General features: G+C 51.4%; 1 protein-coding gene across 12 annotated transcripts in view; it reads right to left on the reverse strand.

Moving 5' to 3' along the window:
• The window catches only part of ABCC12 (ATP binding cassette subfamily C member 12), a 94,913-nt gene that overhangs the window by 12,797 nt on the left and 60,297 nt on the right, over positions 1-21,819 (reverse strand). For 5 of the 12 annotated variants that reach the window (XR_009730757.1, XM_061387089.1, XM_061387094.1 and 2 more), the window contains 11 exons: positions 20,386-20,510; positions 18,468-18,540; positions 16,588-16,791; positions 13,255-13,389; positions 13,070-13,145; positions 12,915-12,986; positions 9,976-10,065; positions 9,205-9,308; positions 6,962-7,159; positions 6,105-6,331; positions 3,222-3,359 (listed from right to left, as the gene is read on the reverse strand). Coding sequence is in view for 10 of the 12 variants with exons in the window: in XM_061387089.1 (XP_061243073.1) it covers positions 3,222-3,359; positions 6,105-6,331; positions 6,962-7,159; positions 9,205-9,308; positions 9,976-10,065; positions 12,915-12,986; positions 13,070-13,145; positions 13,255-13,389; positions 16,588-16,791; positions 18,468-18,540; positions 20,386-20,510 (1,442 nt within the window). In the remaining 2 variants the exon portion in view is untranslated. The other 7 variants (XM_061387090.1, XM_061387095.1, XM_061387096.1 and 4 more) reach the window with 7 other exon arrangements.

Below are 21,819 nucleotides of genomic sequence, written 5' to 3' on the forward strand. Positions count from 1 at the left end.
TCCCAGAACTGGCAGCTGGAACCCATAGCTGAGAACAAAAGGGGCTGAGAACCTCATGTTCAACCTTCAAAGGACCCTTGTCTTCAGGGTAGCCGTCCCCCAAAGGCCCAGTGGAAACGACTGTTGACCCCTTTGATCTATAAAGGGGGTGGGGGGAGGCAGAGGGAATCTCAGTGTTTGTGATGGTAGGGAAAGGAAGAGAGAGTGCTGGACTGGTTCTCCTCCCCATTTCAGGGAAAGAAGATTCGAGGCAATTGCTTATAAAGCTGGAGGGAAAAAGAGTAAGCTGACATCTTGCACTCCTGCTGCGTGTCTCCTGGGCCAAAGAGGAGAAGGGGCACCGGGCAGAGCGACAGAGCAATGACACAGCTAGGGGATGGGGAAGACCCATCCCTGGAGTTGCTCATTCCCCAGATGTGTGGAAGATGGTCCTGCCCATTCCTGCAGTACCTACAGTGGGGGTTCAGAGGGAAGGTGGCATGTGGGGCTACAATCTTGATGCCACACTAATTGACATGAAGCTAGAGGCCCCACATCAAAGGAAAGCAGTGAGGCTGCCAGGTGGAGCTCACAGAAGAACACAGTAGAGCCCATGGGCAGTGTCCAGCAGAGTGGCTGGGGACCTGGGTCCTGGCGGGGGCTCTCCCGTGCCACACCACATCTGCATGAGGAGCTGGATCAGCAGAAATGAGCAGCAGAAATAGACAGTGGTCACCTGAGAGTGTTCCTTCCCTTACTCCCCGACTCCATCTCCTTGCACCAGCCTCAGATAACCAGGCTCAGAGAAAAGGGAGGGGGTGTTTAATACAACAGACCAGGTGCTTCCTAACAGCTACCCTGCCCCCTTGCCCGAGACATATGGCAACACAGCACGACTGCTCCAATTCTCTGAGCAGATGCCCAGGGGGCGGGGGTGTGTGCTATGACTTGTGTACATTTAAGAGCATAATTTTAACTGAACCAAGCTAAACAGACCAGAAGGGACATCAATCACAATTGCCACTAAAGGTTCCCCTGACCTCCTGGGAAAGGGGCTTCTTCAGAACAACTGGTAAAAGAAATTATTGGTAAAACTGAAAACCATTCGATGTTTAAACCCCTAAGAGTTGAGATTCCTCCACTGGCACAGTCATGACGTGCTCAGGCACTGCTCCTCCATCCTGTTCTAAACCTCCTCCAAGGATTCTGGCCTGAAACACCTCTGAGCACCCAGGCTGGCCCTCTCTGTTTCCACTCTAACTTACTTTCCTCAGTTAAAATATTCTTCCAAACACCATGATGTTTTTAACCATGTCGCTGTAAAGCCTACAAATTCAACTGACTGCTTGAGTGACTTAGCAGTCATCTGTGGTCTTCTCTGTGTGCTTGGTTAGGTTGTGCAGAAACAGAACCACTGGCTGGGGTCAAATTGGAATTTGACCTCAAACCTTTTTTTAGTGCTGCAGCATTTTTGTCTGGTTGCAAAAGCAACTCAGGTCAGAAGCCCAAGCCCTCTGGGCAAGTCCATGACTGGAAAGAATGGATAAAGACGGCAGAGCCCATCAATACTGTGGGGGCTCAGCTCGCCTATAGGATCTTTCTGGAAACCTTGGAGGACAATCTGCTGGAAGACAAGGCTTGATTCTGTTGCTTGTTGAGAGTTGATGAATGGCCCATGACCAAGACACTGGAAGGAGGGTTGACAGATGATGTTCAGGTCAAACCAGTAGCAAGGCTAGCTGCTGACTGAAGCAAAGACAAGCTGGACTGCCAGGTCTACACTGAGGTCGTGGGTGCAGGGAGAAAGAGACGCAACCTTTGAAGTGTACATTAAACTTTTAAGAAAGAAAAGGATGGGGGTGGAATAAGAACATCTGTGCGGCAGAGACACTATGCTGCTGCTGCTACTGCTGCTAAGTCGCTTCAGTTGTGTCCGACTCTGTGCGACTCCATAGACGGCAGCCCACCAGGCTCCCCCGTCCCTGGGATTCTCCAGGCAAGAACACTGGAGTGGGTTGCCGTTTCCTTCTCCAATGCAGGAAAGTGAAGAGTGAAAGTGAAGTTGCTCAGTCGTACCCGACTCTTAGCGACCCCATGGACTGCAGCCCACCAGGCTCCTCGGTCCATGGGATTTTCCAGGCGAGAGTACTGGAGTGGGGTGCCATTGCCTTGTCCAGAGACACTATGCCGCACCCATGTGACTGAAATCTGGCCAGTGAATATACATAAATGATAAGCACCTTCATTGGGGTCCTCCACTCACATCTCTGCTCTTACCTTCCAATTAGACCAGAGGAGCTGTGAGATGGAGAGAGACTGTGCTTGAGTACGGAGCAGAATCGCCGACCCCTGCCCCATGGACCCTTGTTCACTTACGACTTGAGGAAGAATAAACATGTGTTGGGTTAGTCCCTAAAATTTAGAGCTGTTTGTTACCACAGTGAGCCTACTGTGACTGATAACACAGTGATAACATATGATTATATGATGTTTTAGAAGTTTGGAGCTGGACGACTCCAGAGAAATGTATTAACCTAGCCCTGGCATCTTCAAAAGAAGAAAACTGGTCCATCTATTAAATGAGATGTAATGTGGCCTTGTGGGCTTCCCTGGTGGCTCAGCTGGTAAAGAATCCACCTGCAATGTGGGAGACCTGGGTTCGATCCCTGGGTTGGGAAGATCCCCTGGAGAAGGGAAAGGCTACCCACTCCAGTATTCTGGCCTGGAGAATTCCATGGACTATACAGTCCACGGGGTTGCAAAGAGTCGGACACAACTGAGCGACTTTCACTTTCAGAATGACCTTTACAAGGAATATGTAATAACATGAAAAAACTGCTATTTAAAAATAAAACAAGAAAAAATGACTCTAAATGCTTCAGAGATAGAAAAACAGAAAAGATTGGAAGGAAATACATAAAAATATGACTAGGATTTGGGTTGCAGGCCTATGGGTGATTCTTGTTGTCGTCATTATTTTCTCCTATTTTCCTGACCTAAAAACATTCTACTTTTAGAGAGGAAAAATAAAACACGTAAAGCACCATGGTAAGCTTGTCATTGGATGAGGTTGAGTGTTTGGGGGCCTCGGACACTGGGGGAAAAGGCTTAGTGCATGAGGGGCTCCCCCTCCATCCTACCGGCTCTCCATCCGGCCTGTCCACATCTAACCTCAGACTTCCCTCCTCAGAGCCGGGCCAGTGGGGAGCAGAAGCCCGGGGGCAGCCCAGCCCAGGACTCACTTGCTAACGCAGTCTTCCCTCCTGTTGTAGGCGTGGATGGTTCCCAGGCCCTGCATGGATGAGGTGATGTGGGAGAACCAGGGGGACCGGCTGATGTTCTCCACCTTCTTGAGCTCCTGGATTCCTCTGTGGAAGACGCTGCAGGGAGACCACGAGAGCCCCAGATAGGGTTTCCCAAGGCTCCCCTTGGCTCACTCAAACCCAACTGGGCGCTCAAGACAGATGTTCGGTGCCAGCACCGCTGAACGAGGGAGGAGGAGCTGGCCCGCCTTTCTCCTCTGGGAGCAGCCATCCCTGTGTGTCAGGGAGGGAGGGAGGGTCTCGGAAAATCGAGCCACTCCTTCCTGCATTCTCAGTTCTGAAGGCTTCCTGTAGCAAGAGGGTCTCATTGCACACGCTGTGACTCTAGTCTTTTCAAAGACTAGAGATTTTCACACACTGCAACTCCTAAATACAATCCAACCAAACAAAAAGGGCTTACCCAATGGCTCAGTGGGTAAAGAATTCTCCTGCAATGCAGGAGACACAAGAGACGAGACTCCTGGGTTGGGAAGATCCCTGGGAGAAGGGCATGGAAATCCACTCCAGTATTTTTGTCTGGGAAATCCCATGGACTGAGGAGCCTGGTCGGCTACAGTCCAAAGGGTCACAAAGAGTCGGACACACCTGAGTGCCTATACACACAACCAAATAAAAAGGGATGTCTTCCAATTCTGGAGGAAAATCTGAATCTGGCATATCAACTGCCAGCGTGAGGTCTTCTAAAGGCAGTTTCAAAGGTAATTTTGAGCAATATACAAACATCATCTCCTTAGGAACTGACTTTAAAACCAGACTCTTCACAGTATGTAACTCCCTCTGGGCCCCAGTGAGTGCGAGACCACTGCCCTCCGCATGCACAGTGGCAGCTGATCCATGACAGTGAATCTGACCCAGGGCAGAGGAAGGGAAACCTCATTTGTTCAGAGTTCAAGTGAGTTAGTTAGAAACATCAAATAATTCAGTCTGGATCAGCCTGATCTGGCCTGTCTTACAGCAAATAAGAATGCAGTGCAGAGAAAAACCTTTTGCAAAGTAAATAAAAAACAGAGAGGAGAACAGACAGGAACGACCATCAGACAAATACGTGGATTGTAAAAACTAACACTAGCCCAAGGAATCACTTTTCTTATTAAGACGTGGCACCCACGACGTGGGAGATTCTCCAGTGGCTCAGTGGTAAAGAAGCTGCCTGCCAATGTAGATGTGGGAGACATGGGTTTGATTCCTGGATTGGGAAGATCCCCTAGAGGAGGAAATGGCAATCCACTCCAGTACTCTTGCCTGGAATATCCCACGGACTGAGGAGCCTGGCAGGCTACAGTCCATGGGGTCACAGAGTCAGACACTGAGCGACTAAGCAGGCACGCACCATTTATATTTGTAAAAAAGACCTGCAGACATCATTTTTATTAGATGATCACAATAAACCCTTGAGGCCAGACACGGAGGCCCACGTGTCCTCTCCTGGAGTCACCAAGGGGGCAGTGGGAGACGGAAGTGAGAGCCCAGCTCCCCCAACTCCCAGGGCGCACATGCTAGTTCCCACGGTGATGCCAGCTTCAGCCGAGGATGCAGAGACTGCGTCTCCCCCCATGCGTCCCTGCACTCATAGTTCCCACTGTCGGCTGGCTCATCCGTGGACTTGATCCACAGCCTTGAACTATCCAAAAACAAACCCGTAATCTTGATCACCCTCAACTGCGTCTCCTCCTGTGTCACTCACATCTGTCTTCACATTGCTCCCCATCTTGGACGCATCCTTGGCCTCTCCCATCCCCTAACCTCAGTGAACTATCCTGGAAATGGCTTTAGGATCTACCTGTTTTCTGCCCAGACTGCTGCTGCCTATGTCTCATCTCTCAGTCAGACTCTGCCCTGCAAGAGTCTCCAATCCTATAGCCCTTCTCCCATCTTTCTGAAGCTTCATCCACCCTCCACACTGTGGTCAAAGCAATATTTTGCAAGCTCAGCTCTGAGTGTGGTGTCCCTGTTTACGGGTGGATGTGGGTCCAGGATTTGTGGGCTGAATCCTTTGCAATCTGGGGGACCCTCTTCGAGATGCTGTGTGTCCAGTCCAAGGCAATTTTGTTGAGTTTTATTGAAACTCAAAGTTCGTATAACATTTAGGCAGCCTAGTCTCATCTGATCCTTGCGAGAACCCCTTTGGAAGAGGGCAGGCGCGTGTTTTGATGATTACCATTTTAGAGATGAGGAAACCGAGGCGTGCAGCATTCCTTTGACTTCTCCAAGTTCCTCCAGCTAGTTGTGCAGCAGAGCTGGGACTCTAGTGCAAATTTCATCTCATCTCCAATCCTTAGCCCTCACACAATACCACCAGCTGCCTGCTGAGAACACCAGCTCATCCAGGACAGGGCGGAGCTGGGTTTCCTGGAAAGCTGGGACAGATGCTACCCTCCCGCTTTTCCCCAGGGTGGGTGAGAAGGTGGGCACAGGGACCCCCCTCCCAGTGCCCAACAGATGACCACATCAGTGGTCAGGTGGGGCTATTTCTCAAAGTTCAGAGAGATTGAGTACTGGTCTCCTCTCTCCTGCAGCAGCAGAAACCGCAGAGCCCCATGGTTAAGAACATAACATCAGTCAGAGAGCAACCACGGTTGCTACTTTCCTGACCTGGGACCAGTGACTTAATCTCCCAACCCTACCCACCTCTCAGCATGGCTCTGAGGATCAAATGCCTGATGTTCGCCGAGCACTTAGCACAGCGCCCAAGTCAACATGCTCCGGCATTCAGAGAAGACAGCAAGGACTCAGCACCACCGTACACCACCCGGTCCCTGCTCAGGTTTTGCATGCTCTGCTTTAAACAGCGCATGGACCTACCGTAACAGAATGAGGAAGCCTACAGCCAGGATGGCCAGGACTAAAAGGACAGCAGGGAACACGGCGGCCAGTATCAGGAGAATAAACAGCACCATAAAAAACTGCTGCAGGAAGTTCTCGGCGTGAAACGGCAGCCTCACGTCCAGCTCGTCCATATCCTTAGAGAAGCGGTTCATTAGCCTGCCAGTGGGCGTCCTGTCAAAGAAGCTCATGGGGCTCTCCAGGATCTGCGGGTGACCATGGAGAGTCAGCATCGAGGTGCACGTTTGGTGGCCCCCACCCCCCCGCCACCGACACCCCGGGAGGCCTGCCCGGTGCCTGCGAACCAGGCCTGAGTTTCCCTCTGGGGCCCGACATCCTGGGAAAGGGAGGCTGCGGCCACCGTGGAGGAGTGTGACAGGGGAGGGATTCAGCCTCCATGAAGGATGGGGGGATTTTGTGCCCCAGGGCAATAAAAAGTCAAATCCCACTGTCTCTATGAGGGCCTCCCTCGTGCGCTCCAGCCAGGGACCTCCCCGGCCGCCGGGGAATGAGGAGGGGATCCCAGGGACTCAAGAGATGCTCTCTGGGCCTGCGCTCACCAGCTCCATGGCAGTGTCCTCAGGAAGAAAACTTCCTGACCACCCTCACCTTCACCCCCAGCCCCGTCGGGCCCATGACACGCCTGCAGCTCCCCAGAGTTTACCTTTGTGGTTGATAATTAGATATGGGAGACTCAACGGTAAGCTCAGTGAACTGTGTCTACCCCAGAGCCCAGCACAGCGTCTGGCGCATCGCAGGTGATCTGTATAAACCCCACTGACTGATGTACCGGTATATGTATGCAGCCCCCAGGGCGAGGGGCAGGGGGACTGTACCTTGTCAAACACTCGGTCATGCAGGGAGGAGGAGGCCATCAGTGTGGTCTTGGTGAACATGAAGCCTTTGGTTATGCCAAACACCAGTATGGACACCATGCTCCCTGGGTACACCCACTGGTACACCCTCAGCTCGGAGTCTGCCAGCACCATGCCCACCTCACACGTGCTCATGTTGCTGTGAGGCCCACACTTCATCTTGGGAGGAAAACAAGAAGCACCAAGAACTGATCAACTGTAGAAAGAATGGGAATTTTCCAGAGAATGTTCCCAGGGAAAAGAAACTAAACGGATGAGCATAAAAGTTAAGAATGAATCAGGCGGTAAAGTCAAGTCAGTTCCCTGCGGGGCTCTTGAACTTTGCATGGGTCCTCCTGCTGGGCTCTCTGGGATGCCAAGAGCCCCTGGCCGATGAGGCTCAGCACAGTCAGTGGAAAAGCACGACAGACAGACCAGACCTGTACAGGGCAGTCGTCTTGGAAACCAACAGTGCCTCAGGGGGCCAGAGGTGATGCCGGGCCAGGAAAGTTACAGAAGCAACAACATATGGATTCCACAGGCTGGCTGTGCAACCCTCAGCGGCCCCGACGGGGACCTGAAGGCAGAAGCCACCGGGCCTTTGGGGAGACTCAGGAGCATCTCTGTAGGACAGGTCAGCCCCAGGGCCCTCTTTCTTTCCTTTTCTGGGGGCGCACCTAGGAGGGCACTGGTTCGCTGCCCTGGAGTCCCCAGGGGTAGGAGGGAGTCTGATGAACCAAAGACTCTGGGAGGATCCAAAGTGACCCCACTTGGCTCCATCCTGCCCCAGGAGAACACGTTTTTGCCTCCATTTCTGGGGAGAGGCCATCTCCTCCTCCTGAGAAATTGGCAGTTTCATTCTTTTCTGGGCTGTGTGCTAAAAGTCAAGACTGCCTTTGGGGAGCAAACAAGCATCTTCCTTCTAAATGCCATTTTGCTGATTACAGCCCTAGAGGAAATGTAAACCAGAGGTGGTGGCTGATGGATGCACATCCATAAAAGCAAGAGCATCCCTGGGGAGCTAATCGACCAAAAGACCAGCTTGAAGAGGAGGCTTCACTGTGCTGTGGGCTGTGTCCACGGTGTCTGGGGGTGGAGCCAACACATGGGTAGGCCGTCATGGCTGCTGCCCAGCTAGCATAGCACTGACCTACTGGGGAGGCTTCAGTCTGGCTAACACCCTGGGTTCTCCAAGGAAAGGGCTCTTCAGGAGCAAGCAAGGATCTGGGGGAATGTTCCAGAGGTGCCTCTCTTTCTGCAAAGTGCAGGCCATCCCCCTGAGACTGGTCTCAGGGAGCTGTGCTGAACTCCAGGAGAGCAATCCCATCCTCTCCTCTGCCTGTGTCTTCCCAAGGCCTCCCCACTTTGGTTGTCATAGCAACAGAACTATACCAAAATGTAATCTTGGAGGATGGGGAGGCAACCTCACAGCATTTCCTGGGGGCTCCAGGAAAGCTTTGAAACCATGGGCCAAAAGCTGGGAGAGTTTCCAGCAGGCCTGAGGGAGAGTAGACTTATCAGTCCTCAAGAGGGGCCTGGCCTGGATGCAAGTTTGGGAGGCAGGGAGAGGCCTGCAGGGGCCCTGCAGCAGATCCAGGTTGACTTTCTTTTTTTTTTTTTTTTTTATTTTATTTTTAAACTTTACATAATTGTATTAGTTTTGCCAAATATCAAAATGAATCCGCCACAGGTATACATGTGTTCCCCATCCTGAACCCTCCTCCCTCCTCCCTCCCCATACCATCCCTCTGGGTCGTCCCAGTGCACTAGCCCCAAGCATGTCCTCTTCCTTTAGAGGGACTTTGGGGAGCCAAGCCAAGTGGAACCCACTGACATCAGACACTGTCCGTGATGAGATGTCAGTTTCTCTTCAGAGGCAAGAAGATGGAAATCTGCCTTAGGCTTTGCCAGTCCCTCCCAGACTCTCCTCGGAGGTCCCTTACAACAGAGGCTGCAAAAAACTGACCCTATCCTGCCTGTGTGTGACTCCAGACAGGCTGCATTTGCCTGGCACAAGCTTTTTAGCCAATCCTTTAAAATTCGAAAGTGGCACATACAAATTCAGATGCCCTGCTTGTCTTGAAAGATCAAAGGGGACTGCGGGAGTCAAGTTGCGTAGTTGTAAGCCGCTGACCTCGGTCTTGTGGCGGGGGCTGTGGGAGGCTCATTGTGTTCAGACTCTTAGCAACTGACTCAACATTTGCCAGAGCCAAAGGGGAACTCACCTGTGAGCCCTTGTCTAACCAGACACCCAGCCACCAGCTGCTGAAGGCAGAGCTGCCGATCATCAAGAGGAAGAAGGACACCACGAAGAGAGAGAGCAAGTACCCTGCAGGGGAAGAGAGAGGGCCTGGGGTTACAGAGGCCACGCGGCAGCGTGGGCTCCTCTTCCTTGGGGTCCAACCCTGGCGGGGAAAATCGAAGCCTACAGGGAAAGGGCTTCCACCCTGGGAACCACTTTCTAGGCTGACGTGACAACTCTGAGCATTAGGTCCCCTGGTTGGAAAACGGACCCAAATGTCAACATATTTAAAAACAAAAAAACACCACTATTCACTGTAATAGAAGTGACTCAATGTTTTCAAAACAAACAAATTTTAAAAACCCCAGTCTTGCTAGAGAGTGGCAAGAAGTGGAACTATAGGTATCTTTGGCACATGGCAGTGATTCTTGCCCTGAAGGCAGGCAACGAGCGGATGGCACGGCACTCAGAGATTAGAGCGCAAGGTTACACATGCACCACAGCCAGGTCACGCTGCTACTCATTCAGTTTCAATAAATAGTGTCTGGCAGCTTTAATGGAGATAAAGGATGATTCCATTTAAAAGGCTGCTTTATCAGACTTTGGATTATAAGGGGAAAAAAATAAAAGCACTGATAAACGACCCTAGCATAAACAGAGCAATTGTTAGAGAAATCATAAAACATGAACCCAACAGTTTAAGAAAGATTTTTAATGCAAATTAAACCAAGAAACCCGTTGTTTTCTACCAAACCTCCAGAAGCCTTAATGTACGTGTGATACGTTTTCCAGGTCACAGTTCCTTCCCGGGGGGACTCAGTCTGGATGAGCTGGTGTGGAGGAACTGTGGAGACAAACACAAGTCCTGTGACACCCCCAGTGGGGCGGCCCCCTCCCGCCCACCTCCCCACCCCCACCACTAAGGTGGGTTGTCATCCTTCCTTCCACTAGCCCTGTGCTTTGAAATTCCCAACACACTTTGCTCGTTTTATTCTGCTTGGTCCTCATGACAGCCTAGTAAGGCAGGGGGCTTTCAGTCTCCTGAGACATATTTATTAAGCAGCCACTATGTGCTCAGAGTGCTGCTGTCCATGAGGTCGCAAAGAGTCTGACACGACTGAGCGACTGAACTTGAACTGATGTGCTCAGCTCTGGGGAGACAAGGCTTGTCTTTGTCTAGCTCTACAGAAGCAGATCCTAAGATGTGAACACATGCAGTTTACTCTGGAGCTAAAGGGTACAGGGAAAGGAAGCCAACAGTAAAAGGTGTCTCATCAAGGCAGCGCTCCCTGCTCCCCCTCCCTACCCACTTCCATGGGCAATGGTAGCTTACCCCAGCACAGAGAACTCTCAGACTGGGGCACAACTACATCTCAGAGGTTTTTTGCATGATCAGTGAGGCCTGGGATGTTTCTACACCAACTCCCATTGGCATCGGGTGAGGGCTCCCCCCAGGGGGTTAATTCCCCCACACTCCAGGCTTGACCTGTGTCTGGCAGCTCCCAGAGAGCTCCAGGCAAAGAGCTGCAGGTGTGAAATGCCAGCTGGGAGTTGGGCTGGGTGGTGCAGAAGTGCTGAGGGTACCCATGCCATCTACTACAGGGCCAACAAGGTCTTCACCACGGAGACCACACCATGAGAAGAAACCAGGGCATCCTCCCAGGTGTGTTCCTGGATCCCGCCACGTGGCTCCCCCACGTCCTTTCCATTTTCTAAGGTGTAAGGGCAAAGGACCACAAGCTCCCACTGGAGCAACGTCCAGAGGTACAGGCATGAGCTCCCAGCAGCCAGGAGTGAATGCACATCTCTCCCTCTCCAGCATGAGAGGTACGAGAATGTCGGCTCCGAAGCAGCATTCTATGCTTATACCTGGCTCTTGTAAACAGAGATGACTGGAGCCCCCTGCGCAGGGCTCTTGGTACCCTGCCCTGGCAAGGAGAGCTCGCATCTCAAAGGTGCCTTTGTGAACAGAGCTGCCATTATCCCCTCTGCCTGGGAACGCTCGCTCGAGCTTCTTTAAAATGTTCAGCCTGACTTTCGCTCATCATCGTGTCTCCCTCTGGGGCTGCAGCATGCAGGGGTCGCCTTGATGGGTCAGCAGAGCCTAATGAACAGCATCCTGGAACGTTAAAGGACCTGTCAGACCCCCTTGCAGTCCCAGCCCAGTCAGCTCTGCTGCTGACACTGCGGGCTGTACCATCTTCAACCCTTCCATTCCTACAGCTCTCGGAGAACTTAGCTTCACACCTTCCCTTTCCTCTCCAGAGAAGAGGGTGGGGTGAGGAGAAGAAGAGGAGTGGGGTTTACTCTCCCCATGAGACCCCAAATCCTTAGTAGCCTGGAGCTTCCCTAGGAAAGCACGGAAGAGACTACAAGGGCCCCACTTCAGCCTTGGCCGCCTCCAGAGCGATAAAAATATATTGTCCAAATGGGCATGCGTTTGTCACAAGCACCATTAATGGTGCCAACTTCCATCGATGTGAAGACTCACATTTTTTCCCACATTCTAACATCTCTGAAATCAGGATGTGCCCCGTTCGGTAGCATGCCATATCATTTAATTGGCAGAGACTTTTCTTAGTGGTACATAAAATGACGCTGCTCTTAAAATAGATGGCATCTTAAATGTGATGAAATATACTAAGGTTTTTTTTTTTTTCTCAGCCACATATTATTAAGGGGCCTCGCTGTGGGCATTTTTAGGAAGGTGCATTTTGATTCCTGTCTTCTCAGTGCCCATGGAGGGGCAGGGCATACAGCAGGTGCTCAACAAATGCTGAATGGATGAAGGGATGAAAGGCAGCAGAGTCTAAGAAGGAGGAGGAGTTTGACCAGCCTGGTCCGTGCCAGGTTTCTCTCCCATATCTCTTCTCTCTGCATTCCTGGAATTACCTGTTACCCTCAACTCCCAAATCCCCCTGCTTTCCCCACCTTTTCACCAGAGTGTCCTGGGCAAACTCCTACATATGCTTAAAGGACCAATTCAAAGGTCGCCTCTTCTGTGACGCCCTTCCTGATTTCTTACTCCCACTTCAGCTCCTTATTACTCTTATCACAGCTGCCCATGATTATCCTTATACCTATGGCCACCACCAGACCAAAAGATTCTGAAGACAGGGGCAGTCTAGCTTAGTGACTGGCATATAGTAGAATGCTGAGTCCTTATTTGTGGGAAGAATGAATACCCTTATTCCACCTCGACCTCTTCTCTGCTGTACAATTCTTTCGCAACACTCAGCATAAAGAGTGGGAAGCATCTCATCTCCTGTGCATGCACTGTTTTGATTATGCACATAATCTCTCTGCATTGTTTTGATCTTTCCAAATAACAATAACAACAACAATTAACAACAATAACAACTATATGTCAGGCACTGTGCTAGTCATTCTATGTAGAGTTTCTCTTGCAATCTTTGCAAGAACCTATGAAGTTGGTACTCTTATTTCCCCCGTTTTTTGGATTAAGAAACTAAGGTTCAGCATGGCCAAGTATCTTGCTTCAAAGTCCTAAAACTAATAAGTGGTTGAGCCAGGATTCAAACTCAGGGAGTTGAACCCCAAGGCTCACAGTGCAGTAAACCACACAATTCCAGCTGCCCACAAAGGACAGCATGCCTGTACTTCTCTATCCCAAATGGTAGATGCCCAGCAAATACTTAAGAGTATGTAACTGAGGGAAGGAACAGTAAATACCTTTTATGTCTACAAATTCTGATTCTGTTTCAGATTCTTTTCCTTCACGTTTCTCATCTCCTGGAGCCAAAACTAGGGTGAGAAATAAAGAAAGATCTGTGTCCGCTCATGAGCCATGAGTGATAAGGGAGGTGTGATGGGAACTCTGATTGTACCAGCGTCTTCATTTCTCTCAAAAGGGCTCTCCTTAAGGGCTTCCACCGCTGCTGCATCGTACATGTGCTCAGGATCCTAGGGACAAAATGAAATTCCTCTGAAAACGAAATGACAGAACTTCTCCAGGCCAGAAATTATAAGGGAAGGCACCCAGTCTCTTGCACCCAAGTAGGGAGAGACTGACCTTGAATTGCAACCCACGGAGATTGTGAATCAGTTTTGCATAGCGTCCCCTCTCCTCCATTAACTCCTTGTGGGTTCCCTTTTCACAAATCTCCCCGTCTTCCAACAAGATGACTTCATCACAAGACTCTAAGAACTGCAGGGATAGTAAAGCAATACAGTGAGCTTCTATCTTGGAAGAGATGGACTCCTATCCAGTAGCGTCCTGGGCTCATGTGATCCAGGGGTTCCCAATATTGGCAACACTGATATTGAGGGCCAGATAATTCTTAGTTGGGGGTGAGGTGGGGACTGACCTGTGCATTGCAGGATATTTTGCAGCCTCTCTGGCTTCTATCCACTAGATGTTAGGAACACCCTCAATCCCAGGTTGTGACAAGTAAATGTGTTTCCAGACATTACCCGATGTCCCCTAGGAGATAAAGCGGCCCCCAGTTGAGAAACACTGACTCAGTGCCTATGTGCCTCATGAGAGCACATGAGGGGCCTTTGGTTGTTACTGTGAAGCACGTTGAAACTTCCTCTGCTATTGGTCCCTATATGAGCCTCCTTGCTAAGAAATCTGATCACCGGAACTTGGGAGTATGAAATTAACAAGGTCACTGAAGCCATGATTTGGTGGAGAAGGGAAGTATGATCTCAGCGATGGCTCCCCTCTGTTGTAACATTACAATCCCTCCTCACCATCCTTATCCAGCCCAGGAGATGCAGCCCATGGCACAGGCCCTGGCCTCCAGGCCACATTACCTGGCTTGAGGAGTTTACACCAGTCTTATCTGTACCTTTAATGATAGCATCCTACATTTTGTCCAAAGCACTTCTGTTTTTCTAATTTGAGTTCCTTTCATTTCTGTATCATGTCTGAGATCAAAGAGCTGCTAAGAGGACTTTCCTTTCATGAGACTAAGCTCTCTCCATAGGATGAGCCCATCTAGAGGCAGGAAGACCCTCCTAGAGGTGGACAAGATGCTATGAGATCTAAGACAGTTCAGGCTGAACAGGGCTTTGCAATTCATGTGAGAGGTCTTCGCTTGTACTTTGGGGTTCACACAAGGGCTCACCTGATGCTCTTGATTGAAACCCTGAAAGAAGTAGCTGCACTTGGTAACTCTGCATCTTGGGTTTGTGGGGAAGAAGCCAAATGACAGCAGTTTCTCTTGGCCTTGGACAGCTCCAGCCTTTCTGGCTTCTTTGGACTAACTGCCTGGTTCCATGTCCACTTTCCCAGACGGCCCAAGGAGGAACAGCAGGGTCTTAATATCCAGTTGAGACACTTTCTGACAGAAAGTCTCTTCTCATCTTTGCACAGCATCTTCTAATTTTCAAAGCCTGATTTCATCTCCTCTCTGTCTCCCACAATCCAATCAAGAAAGCAAGCAGCGTGATTATCAGCCCATTTCCCAGATGGGGAGACTAAGGCACAAGTGTGAGAGCACACATCCCAGCCCCTGACGCTCCTGGTGAAGCCCCTCTGGCCAGTGGGCTCCCAGTTCTCTCCAGTGAGACGGAGTGTGATCTGTGCAGCTTTGTTCTCCAAACACAAAATCTGGCCCTGGGTTGGATGTCAGCAGTCGGCCGCTGGCCTCATTTCACTTGTTTCCTCAAGTTTCAGAAGAGCAATTGTCCAGTCTGAGCACCCAAAAGCATCCAGATTGCCTGTGGACCCCCGAATGAAAGTAGCCGGAGAAACGTTCTGGAAAAGCCCAGGGGCTTCAGGTCCGCCTCTGAGCCCCTCCTTCCCATAATGGATGACCGGATTGAGACTCCAGCGCCATCTAGTGGCTGCCTGTATTTTCAACACGCAAGAAGTAAGATGAAATGACCTTGGTGAAAAATAGAGTCTCTGAGGAGGCTGAGCCTCCTGCGATCTAGTTTGAGGTCATTCTGCTGGTAAGCAAGGTTCAGAGACTGGGCCAGGGCCAAGGTCACGTTATGCCCCTTGAGGACTCCTGCAAAGACAGCTCTGATCCACATCCATCGGACCCTGCAGGAGGATAGCCCTTCCCACTGCCTGTGGTCTCCAGGGAGAGCTAGTCATCACATTTAGCTCCTGGGCTGGGCAAGAGCCTGTTCTGAGTCACCTCACGGGGGCCCAGAAGAAACCCAGCCTTGTCCACACCCTGCCCCTGCCTAGCAGAGGAACAAGGAGCTCTTATCTCACCCGCCCAGCTAAAATGCTTCCTGGAGGTGATGGACACCACTCGGGTAAACCTCATACGCTAAGTTCAGATGCTTGGTGCTTCTGAGACCTCTAACCCTCAGCACAGAGAGGCAGAGGTTGGAGCAACACCACAGGTATAGGAAGGCCTAGTTTTCCTGATCCTTGAAAACCCGGCCTTCTTTTGGCCACTGACAGAGGAGCCTAAAGATGCTGGGTACTGCATCCTGTAACCATGGCAACTTCACATGCTGACATCTTGGAGCCCTCCCCCAGCTTGTCTTACCCTTGCAAAGGCCAGGAGTCCCATCTCTTACTCCTAGTTTAACTTTTCCCACTGGGTGGCCGAAGAGTCAGAAGATAGGACTTCTGCTGCCGCTGCTCCAACTGACTTCTCATTACAGTCCAACGCGGGGGCTCTCTCCTCCGGCAACACACACACACACAGACGCACAGAACACACCTCTGGGGACTCACTCACTCACTCACTGTAGATAAGTCAGGACCAACCCAACTTATCTCGGGGTGGAGGGGGTCCTGAGCCCTTTCCGTGGGGCTGACACAGGAAGTATTGTGGCCACTTTGCCAAATTCCCAAGCTTATTCAGGGAGTTCAGTCAGTCCCTTTCCTGGGCGACATTCATGTTCCTAAGCCTGAGAGTGGCTCCGAGTGGGGAAAAGCTTCTTGCCTCAGCCCTGAAGTCCTAGTCTCCAGCCCCTTTCCCCTAGGGAGTAATACAGGGGCATCTGAACCCCGATCAAGCGTTCATCGTCTCCTGTCACTCCCTGCCCCTGGCCTCGGGCCTGCTCAGCCCCTGATGGAGAAGAAGGCTGTTCCTACCTGGCTTCCCACCTCCCCACCATCAGTGATCCAGAGCTGGAGGAGGTGCCCTGTGTCGACCCCACAGGTAGGAGTCAGGTGTTCCTGGAGAATTTCCCTCTGATGGTTGGTCTTGGCTCCACTGAGCCCAAAGCTAGGGTAATGGAGGCCGAGCCCAGAAAGGACTGGGCAGGGCTCCATGCAAGCCTGGATGGCTGGGGACCATCACAGCGTCCTCTGCCCCTTCCCTGACCTGGCCCAGGTGAGGACTGCAGGTTTGGGCAGAAGAGGAGTCTTTGCGAGCATCAGATGCCACACGCATTACATGACCTCATGGGTCCTGCTGGTCCCAGTCACCTGCAGCTGGTGGGTCACCAGGACAACGGTCTTCCCCCTGAGCGCCTTCTTAATGCACTCCTCAAAGACATGCTTCCCCACGTGGGCATCCACGGCTGACAGCGGGTCATCCAGCAGGTAGATCTCATGATTCGAGTAGATGGCGCGGGCCAGGCTGATCCTCTGCCTCTGCCCCCCAGAGAGGTTGAGGCCCCGCTCCCCGATCTGTGGACAAGGGCAATGCTACGGTCCATCATCAGGCCCCATCTCCCACCCCGCAGTGCTTGGGGACCAGGAGCTTCCTGGAGACTCTTCAGCAGACGGCTCACCACCATGATCCATTCCTCCACCCCCTTCCAGGAACACCCTGGCCACACCAGGTACCGTGGGCAGTGGGAGGCTCCACTTCTGCAGGAAGCCTGGTAGGCAGTGGCAACTAGTGAAATGCTCCTTCCAGTGTTGAGTGAGGGGTACCTGGCTCACAATACCACCACCCCAGTGCAACCCCATAGGGAGGGCTTCATCTTGACCAGTAGCACCAGAGGGCATTGTTGAGCAGGAATCTCTCATTGTGGAGCAGGAAAGCCAGTGGACAAGTGAACAGGGGGGAGAAGTGGCTGGGAGCAGAGGGTCAAGGAGGGGGTGTCTCTATTTGTCCACATGTGGATCAACTTTTCACTCCCACTAAGCAACTCTAAGCTCTGTGAAGAAAAGAGACATGTTTGCTTTGTTCACCATCACATTCCTAAGGCCTGGCACCATGCCTGGACCAGAACAGGTGCTCAGCAAACATTTGTTGAAAAGGTGAAAAGCCTAGGTTGCCTGCTTGAGGTGATTCTATCCAACTGACCCCAACGCGAGCCTCCAGGACTTCAGCCAGGTGTTGACTGAGCACTAGGGCAGGACACATGAAGTCAGATAAGGAAAGTCCCCTCTCTACCGGGAGCTCACATCTTAGCAGGGGTGGGTAGTTTTAGTTTTACGCATAGTGATGGCACAAAGGAGATTTTAACAAGTGCCGACTGAGAAGCATAAACTAAGTACTTTGGGGCATATTACTTTAGACTCTGGGACTCAGGAAAGTCTTCCTCAAGGGGATGGATTTGGAGTGGGATCTCGAATGGTGGTAATTGGCAGAAGCAGAGGTCTAGACCCTGGAAAGCGAGGGCAGAGCTAGGTAAGCACGCAGGGGTGGGTGAACGCAGACACTGGCAGTGGCTAGGGCTTCAGCGGTTGTGGTGGCCATTCCCTTAATGCAGGCACATTGCGACACCAGCAGAGAATGACAGTGTGCTCTGAACTGGGCTTTCATCAGGATGCCTTCCTTCTCTGGGCTCCTGGCAGATTGGGAAGACTGAAGAGGGCCCACTGGGATGGGGAGACAGAAGGTGGCCTGGGGGCTCCCCTCAGCCACCTGAGTTGGCAGGCTCAGCCCCCGCCCTTTAAATGAACACCCTTCAGGGGAGATATTTGGAGATGACTCTTACACTCCTGGGCGGGTAGGGCCAGCAAAGCACGAAGGGGCCCGTGAGCATCAGCCACAGTGCTGTACCCCCAACCTCTGTCTTTGGAGGACAAGCCAGCCTGGGAGGTGGGGAAGCAGCTTTTGCCAGAAGCCATCCCTGAGATGGCAGACAAACTGGAAGTGACCCCAGGAGTGACCAGGCGGCGCCCAACCCAGGTGGAGCTGGTGTCACATCCATTGTGATATCTCCCAGGAAAGGACCCAGGTGGGGAATACAGGATGGTAGAGCCTGACTTTCCCCACATTTCCTGGGACCCTTCGGTCTTCTGGGGCACCTGGATATGATGGAGCCAGAGCCTGCGGAGCTTCAGCCCAGTGGACCTGGCGTTTGGGCGGCTGTGTACTGCTATGGGGCTGAGCTCTGGGTTCTACTCACCTCGGTCAGGTCTCCATAAGGAAGGCTGCTCAGGTCCTCCTGGAGGGCACAGACGCGAACTGCATGCTGATACCTGTGGGAGCAAAGCTGGAGGTCAGCACAGTGAGAAAGATCCCACGTCCATGCAGCCCAGGGTGGCTCAAAAGGCACACTGGTGTAATAGGCAGGCAAGGAGATGGCTGGTTGTTTGATCTTTGATGTCCAAGGGCAACTCCCTCTTACTTCTTCCCACCTATCTGATGCAGAGTTGACTTGGAAGGGTCCCTCCCCTTACAGGCTTCCCAACATTTGAGACAGATGAAATCAGTGCACGCAAGACCTCTGAAGAGAAAATTACTCATGGGGGTCAGAGCAGGGAGTCACCAGTGAAGGCTGAGGTCGCTGGAGGAGATGTCCCAGAGGATGCAAGACCACTGATGGACAAGAAGATGCGTGTGGGTGGCACCAGCAGAGAGTGAGCAGGCAGATCACAGGTCTGCACCAGGTTCTGAAAGCACTTGATGCCCTGAGCATTGAGCCCATGTGTCAGCTTCAGGGCTGCTATGCCTGGTGGCTGAGACCATTAGCTTTGGAATCAGAACAACGTGGGTTTGAATCCAGCTGGGTAACCTTAAACAAATGACTATACCTCCCTGATTCTCACTCTCCACCCTGTACATTAGGTTAATAACTCATTGGGTTGGGAGAAGTGGGAACGCTGTCTGATGCTCAAATTCTCCATCAGCAGTAGTTACAACTAATGTTATCACCTTGGCCAATCTTTGACTATGAGACTCAGGCTGCTCGGGGCATCTTCATCTTGCCACCTCCACTCCCATCTTAAACTTCCTCCCACCCTCCTGCTTCCCTTGGTCCTGAGAGTCTCAATATCCATCCCAAGAGCAAAACCTGTGCTAGAGATGCCACACACAAAGGGTGCTCAGTCCATCCTTCAAGGCCCAATTCAAGTGCCACTCTCTCTTCCCTCTTGTGGCCTCTGCTGCCTCTGAACAGTCCGGCACAGTCTCCTGCCCTTGGCATATTCCTTCTTGGCCCATTGTCATCTCTGTGCATCTCCTACCACGCATTCCAGACTTGAGCACTTGAAGGCCAAAGATACATCTGAGCCACCCCGGTGGCCCCCATGGTCATACACAGTCCTGTGTCTTGCAGGTATTTGGTAAATACTTGCACTCTGATGCCCTAAGAGATACAGACAAGAATCCCTTCCTTTAGTCTGCCTCTGCAGAGAGAAGCCGTTCCAGACAGGGCTGGGAGGAGGCAGGTCAGCTCTCCTCTCTGGGCCTTAGTCTCTTCTGTAAAATGGGGATATGATGCCAGAGTCCCCCTAAATGGTTGGTTATGGGACTCTAATAAGAGAATGTACATGGCAACAGATCAAACTTGGCAAAGAACCTTAAGAATGTGTTTCCAGAGCTTAAATATAATGGCCCTATATGTGGATTCAAAAATTATGAATTTTGTTTTCATTCCTTTCATGTTGAGGACATCAACAGCAACATACCCTGACAGCTCTGGTGTCAGTTCATAGTTTCAGGGTTGATTAATTGCATACCTGCTGCACACAGTTTCAAGGAAAGTTCCTGTTACTTGGCCTAAAGCAAAATTGTCAGATTCCTCTTGCTGCAGTCAGACACCATATGCACTGTTACAGAAAACCTCAGAACATATGCTACTCTGCATTGGGAAGGTGTGCTGATTCCATTCATTTCTGGGAGTGTGATCTCAGGTCTGCAGAAGGCACCTCTCCTGAACTCTGGGATCAGGAAGAGAAAAACCAACACCTTTCCATGTATGATGAATGTTTAATCAGAACTCATTAAAGAAACCCACTTAGCAATCATTACCAATGACATCAGCCTCTGTAGCAGAGTGTACCAAACACAGAAGTACTTCACACTTTTAAAATTAATATTACCTTTGGTGATCATACTTTTCTCCAAATAGTATGTTTTCTCTCACATTTCCATGAAAGATCCATGCTTGCTGGGAAACATAGGCCAGAGTCCCATTGACGGCCACGATCCCTTGTTGTAACTGCATCTGAAGCAACAACACCAGAGAACCCTCAGGAGCCAGGCCTCACTGTCTTCTCCTCCGGGCCCTGTTGCACTTCTGTGTGTGTGCATGAGTGTATGCTAAGTCGTTTCAGTCATGTCCGAGTCTTTGCAACCCTATGGACTGTAACCCACCAGGCTCCTCTGTCCATGGGATTCTCCAGGCCAGAATACTGGAATGGGTCACCATGCCCATCTCAATCCCTGGGTAGGATCTTCCCTACCCAGGGATCGAACCCACATCTCCTGTGGCTCCTGCGTTACAAGTGGATTCTTTACCATTGGGCCACCAGGGAAGCCCCGCTGGACCTTTGCCACATGCTTATTCCATGAGCACAAATTCTGAAGGCATGGAGGGTGACATGATGTCTCGCCACACACAAAGCCCAGCTTTGCTGACCAAGGCACTCAAACACGTTTGAGAGGCCAGGTGGGAATGTTCCAGAAGGGGCAGAGGTAGCCCTGCATGCTGGAGAACACAGGCTGTGGGGCTGCTGTGGATACCATGCACCTGTCACGCGGCAGCTGGATTCTGTTTTCTCTGGGACGTTCCAAAGGAGCAGGCCAAGAGTAGAAGTTAGAAGGAGGTAAATTTCACTCCCAATACACCTCAAAATTCCCCAAAGAGGGATCAGGGTGAGGTCATGAGTCCCCCATCACTGGAGGTATCTGAGTAGAGGCTGGCTCGTCTCTTACAGGATTTCATGGAAAGGATTCCAGGTGGAGAATTAGGTTGGGTCACCTGTCATGCACCTGCCGACTCCAGGGTTGTCACAGAGACACATGCCAAATCCCAGAGCACAAGGGGCTGAGCAGCTCACCTGCCTCAGTCCCCACCTCTGCCTTCAAGCAGGGAAGGAGCTGTCACTCTTCCTACAAACGAGCCAGCTGAGGCCAGCAGAAGTCACCCCGTTTGGAGAGGCTCTTTTGAGCCTGGCATTCCCCTGTCTCCACTGCAGGCAAAGGCAGTCACAGGTCTCAAGCTCTTTTGGAGCGCAGAGTGAGGGGGAAAGGGACTTAATATTTTTCCCTGAATGTTTCTCTTTCACTTGGGAAGTCTTGGTAACTGTGAACGGTTCATTGACTGTGGATACAGTGGACGGCTTGGCCATCTCCCTGGGGTCACGCAGCTAGAAATGGCAGGCAAGGGACAAGAGCCCCCCATTCCTACCACGAGGTGTGCTTTGGTTCGTGCATTCATTCAGCCCCTCCTCCAAGGACCAGCACCTCCTCTGGGCAGACGCGGGGGAAATGGAGGTGGATCTAAAGTTCCCGTGATTTGCAGGTTCTCAGGT

Source organism: Bos javanicus, chromosome 18 (assembly GCF_032452875.1).
Source record: "Bos javanicus breed banteng chromosome 18, ARS-OSU_banteng_1.0, whole genome shotgun sequence".
In the NCBI taxonomy this organism is placed as follows: Eukaryota; Metazoa; Chordata; class Mammalia; order Artiodactyla; family Bovidae; genus Bos; species Bos javanicus.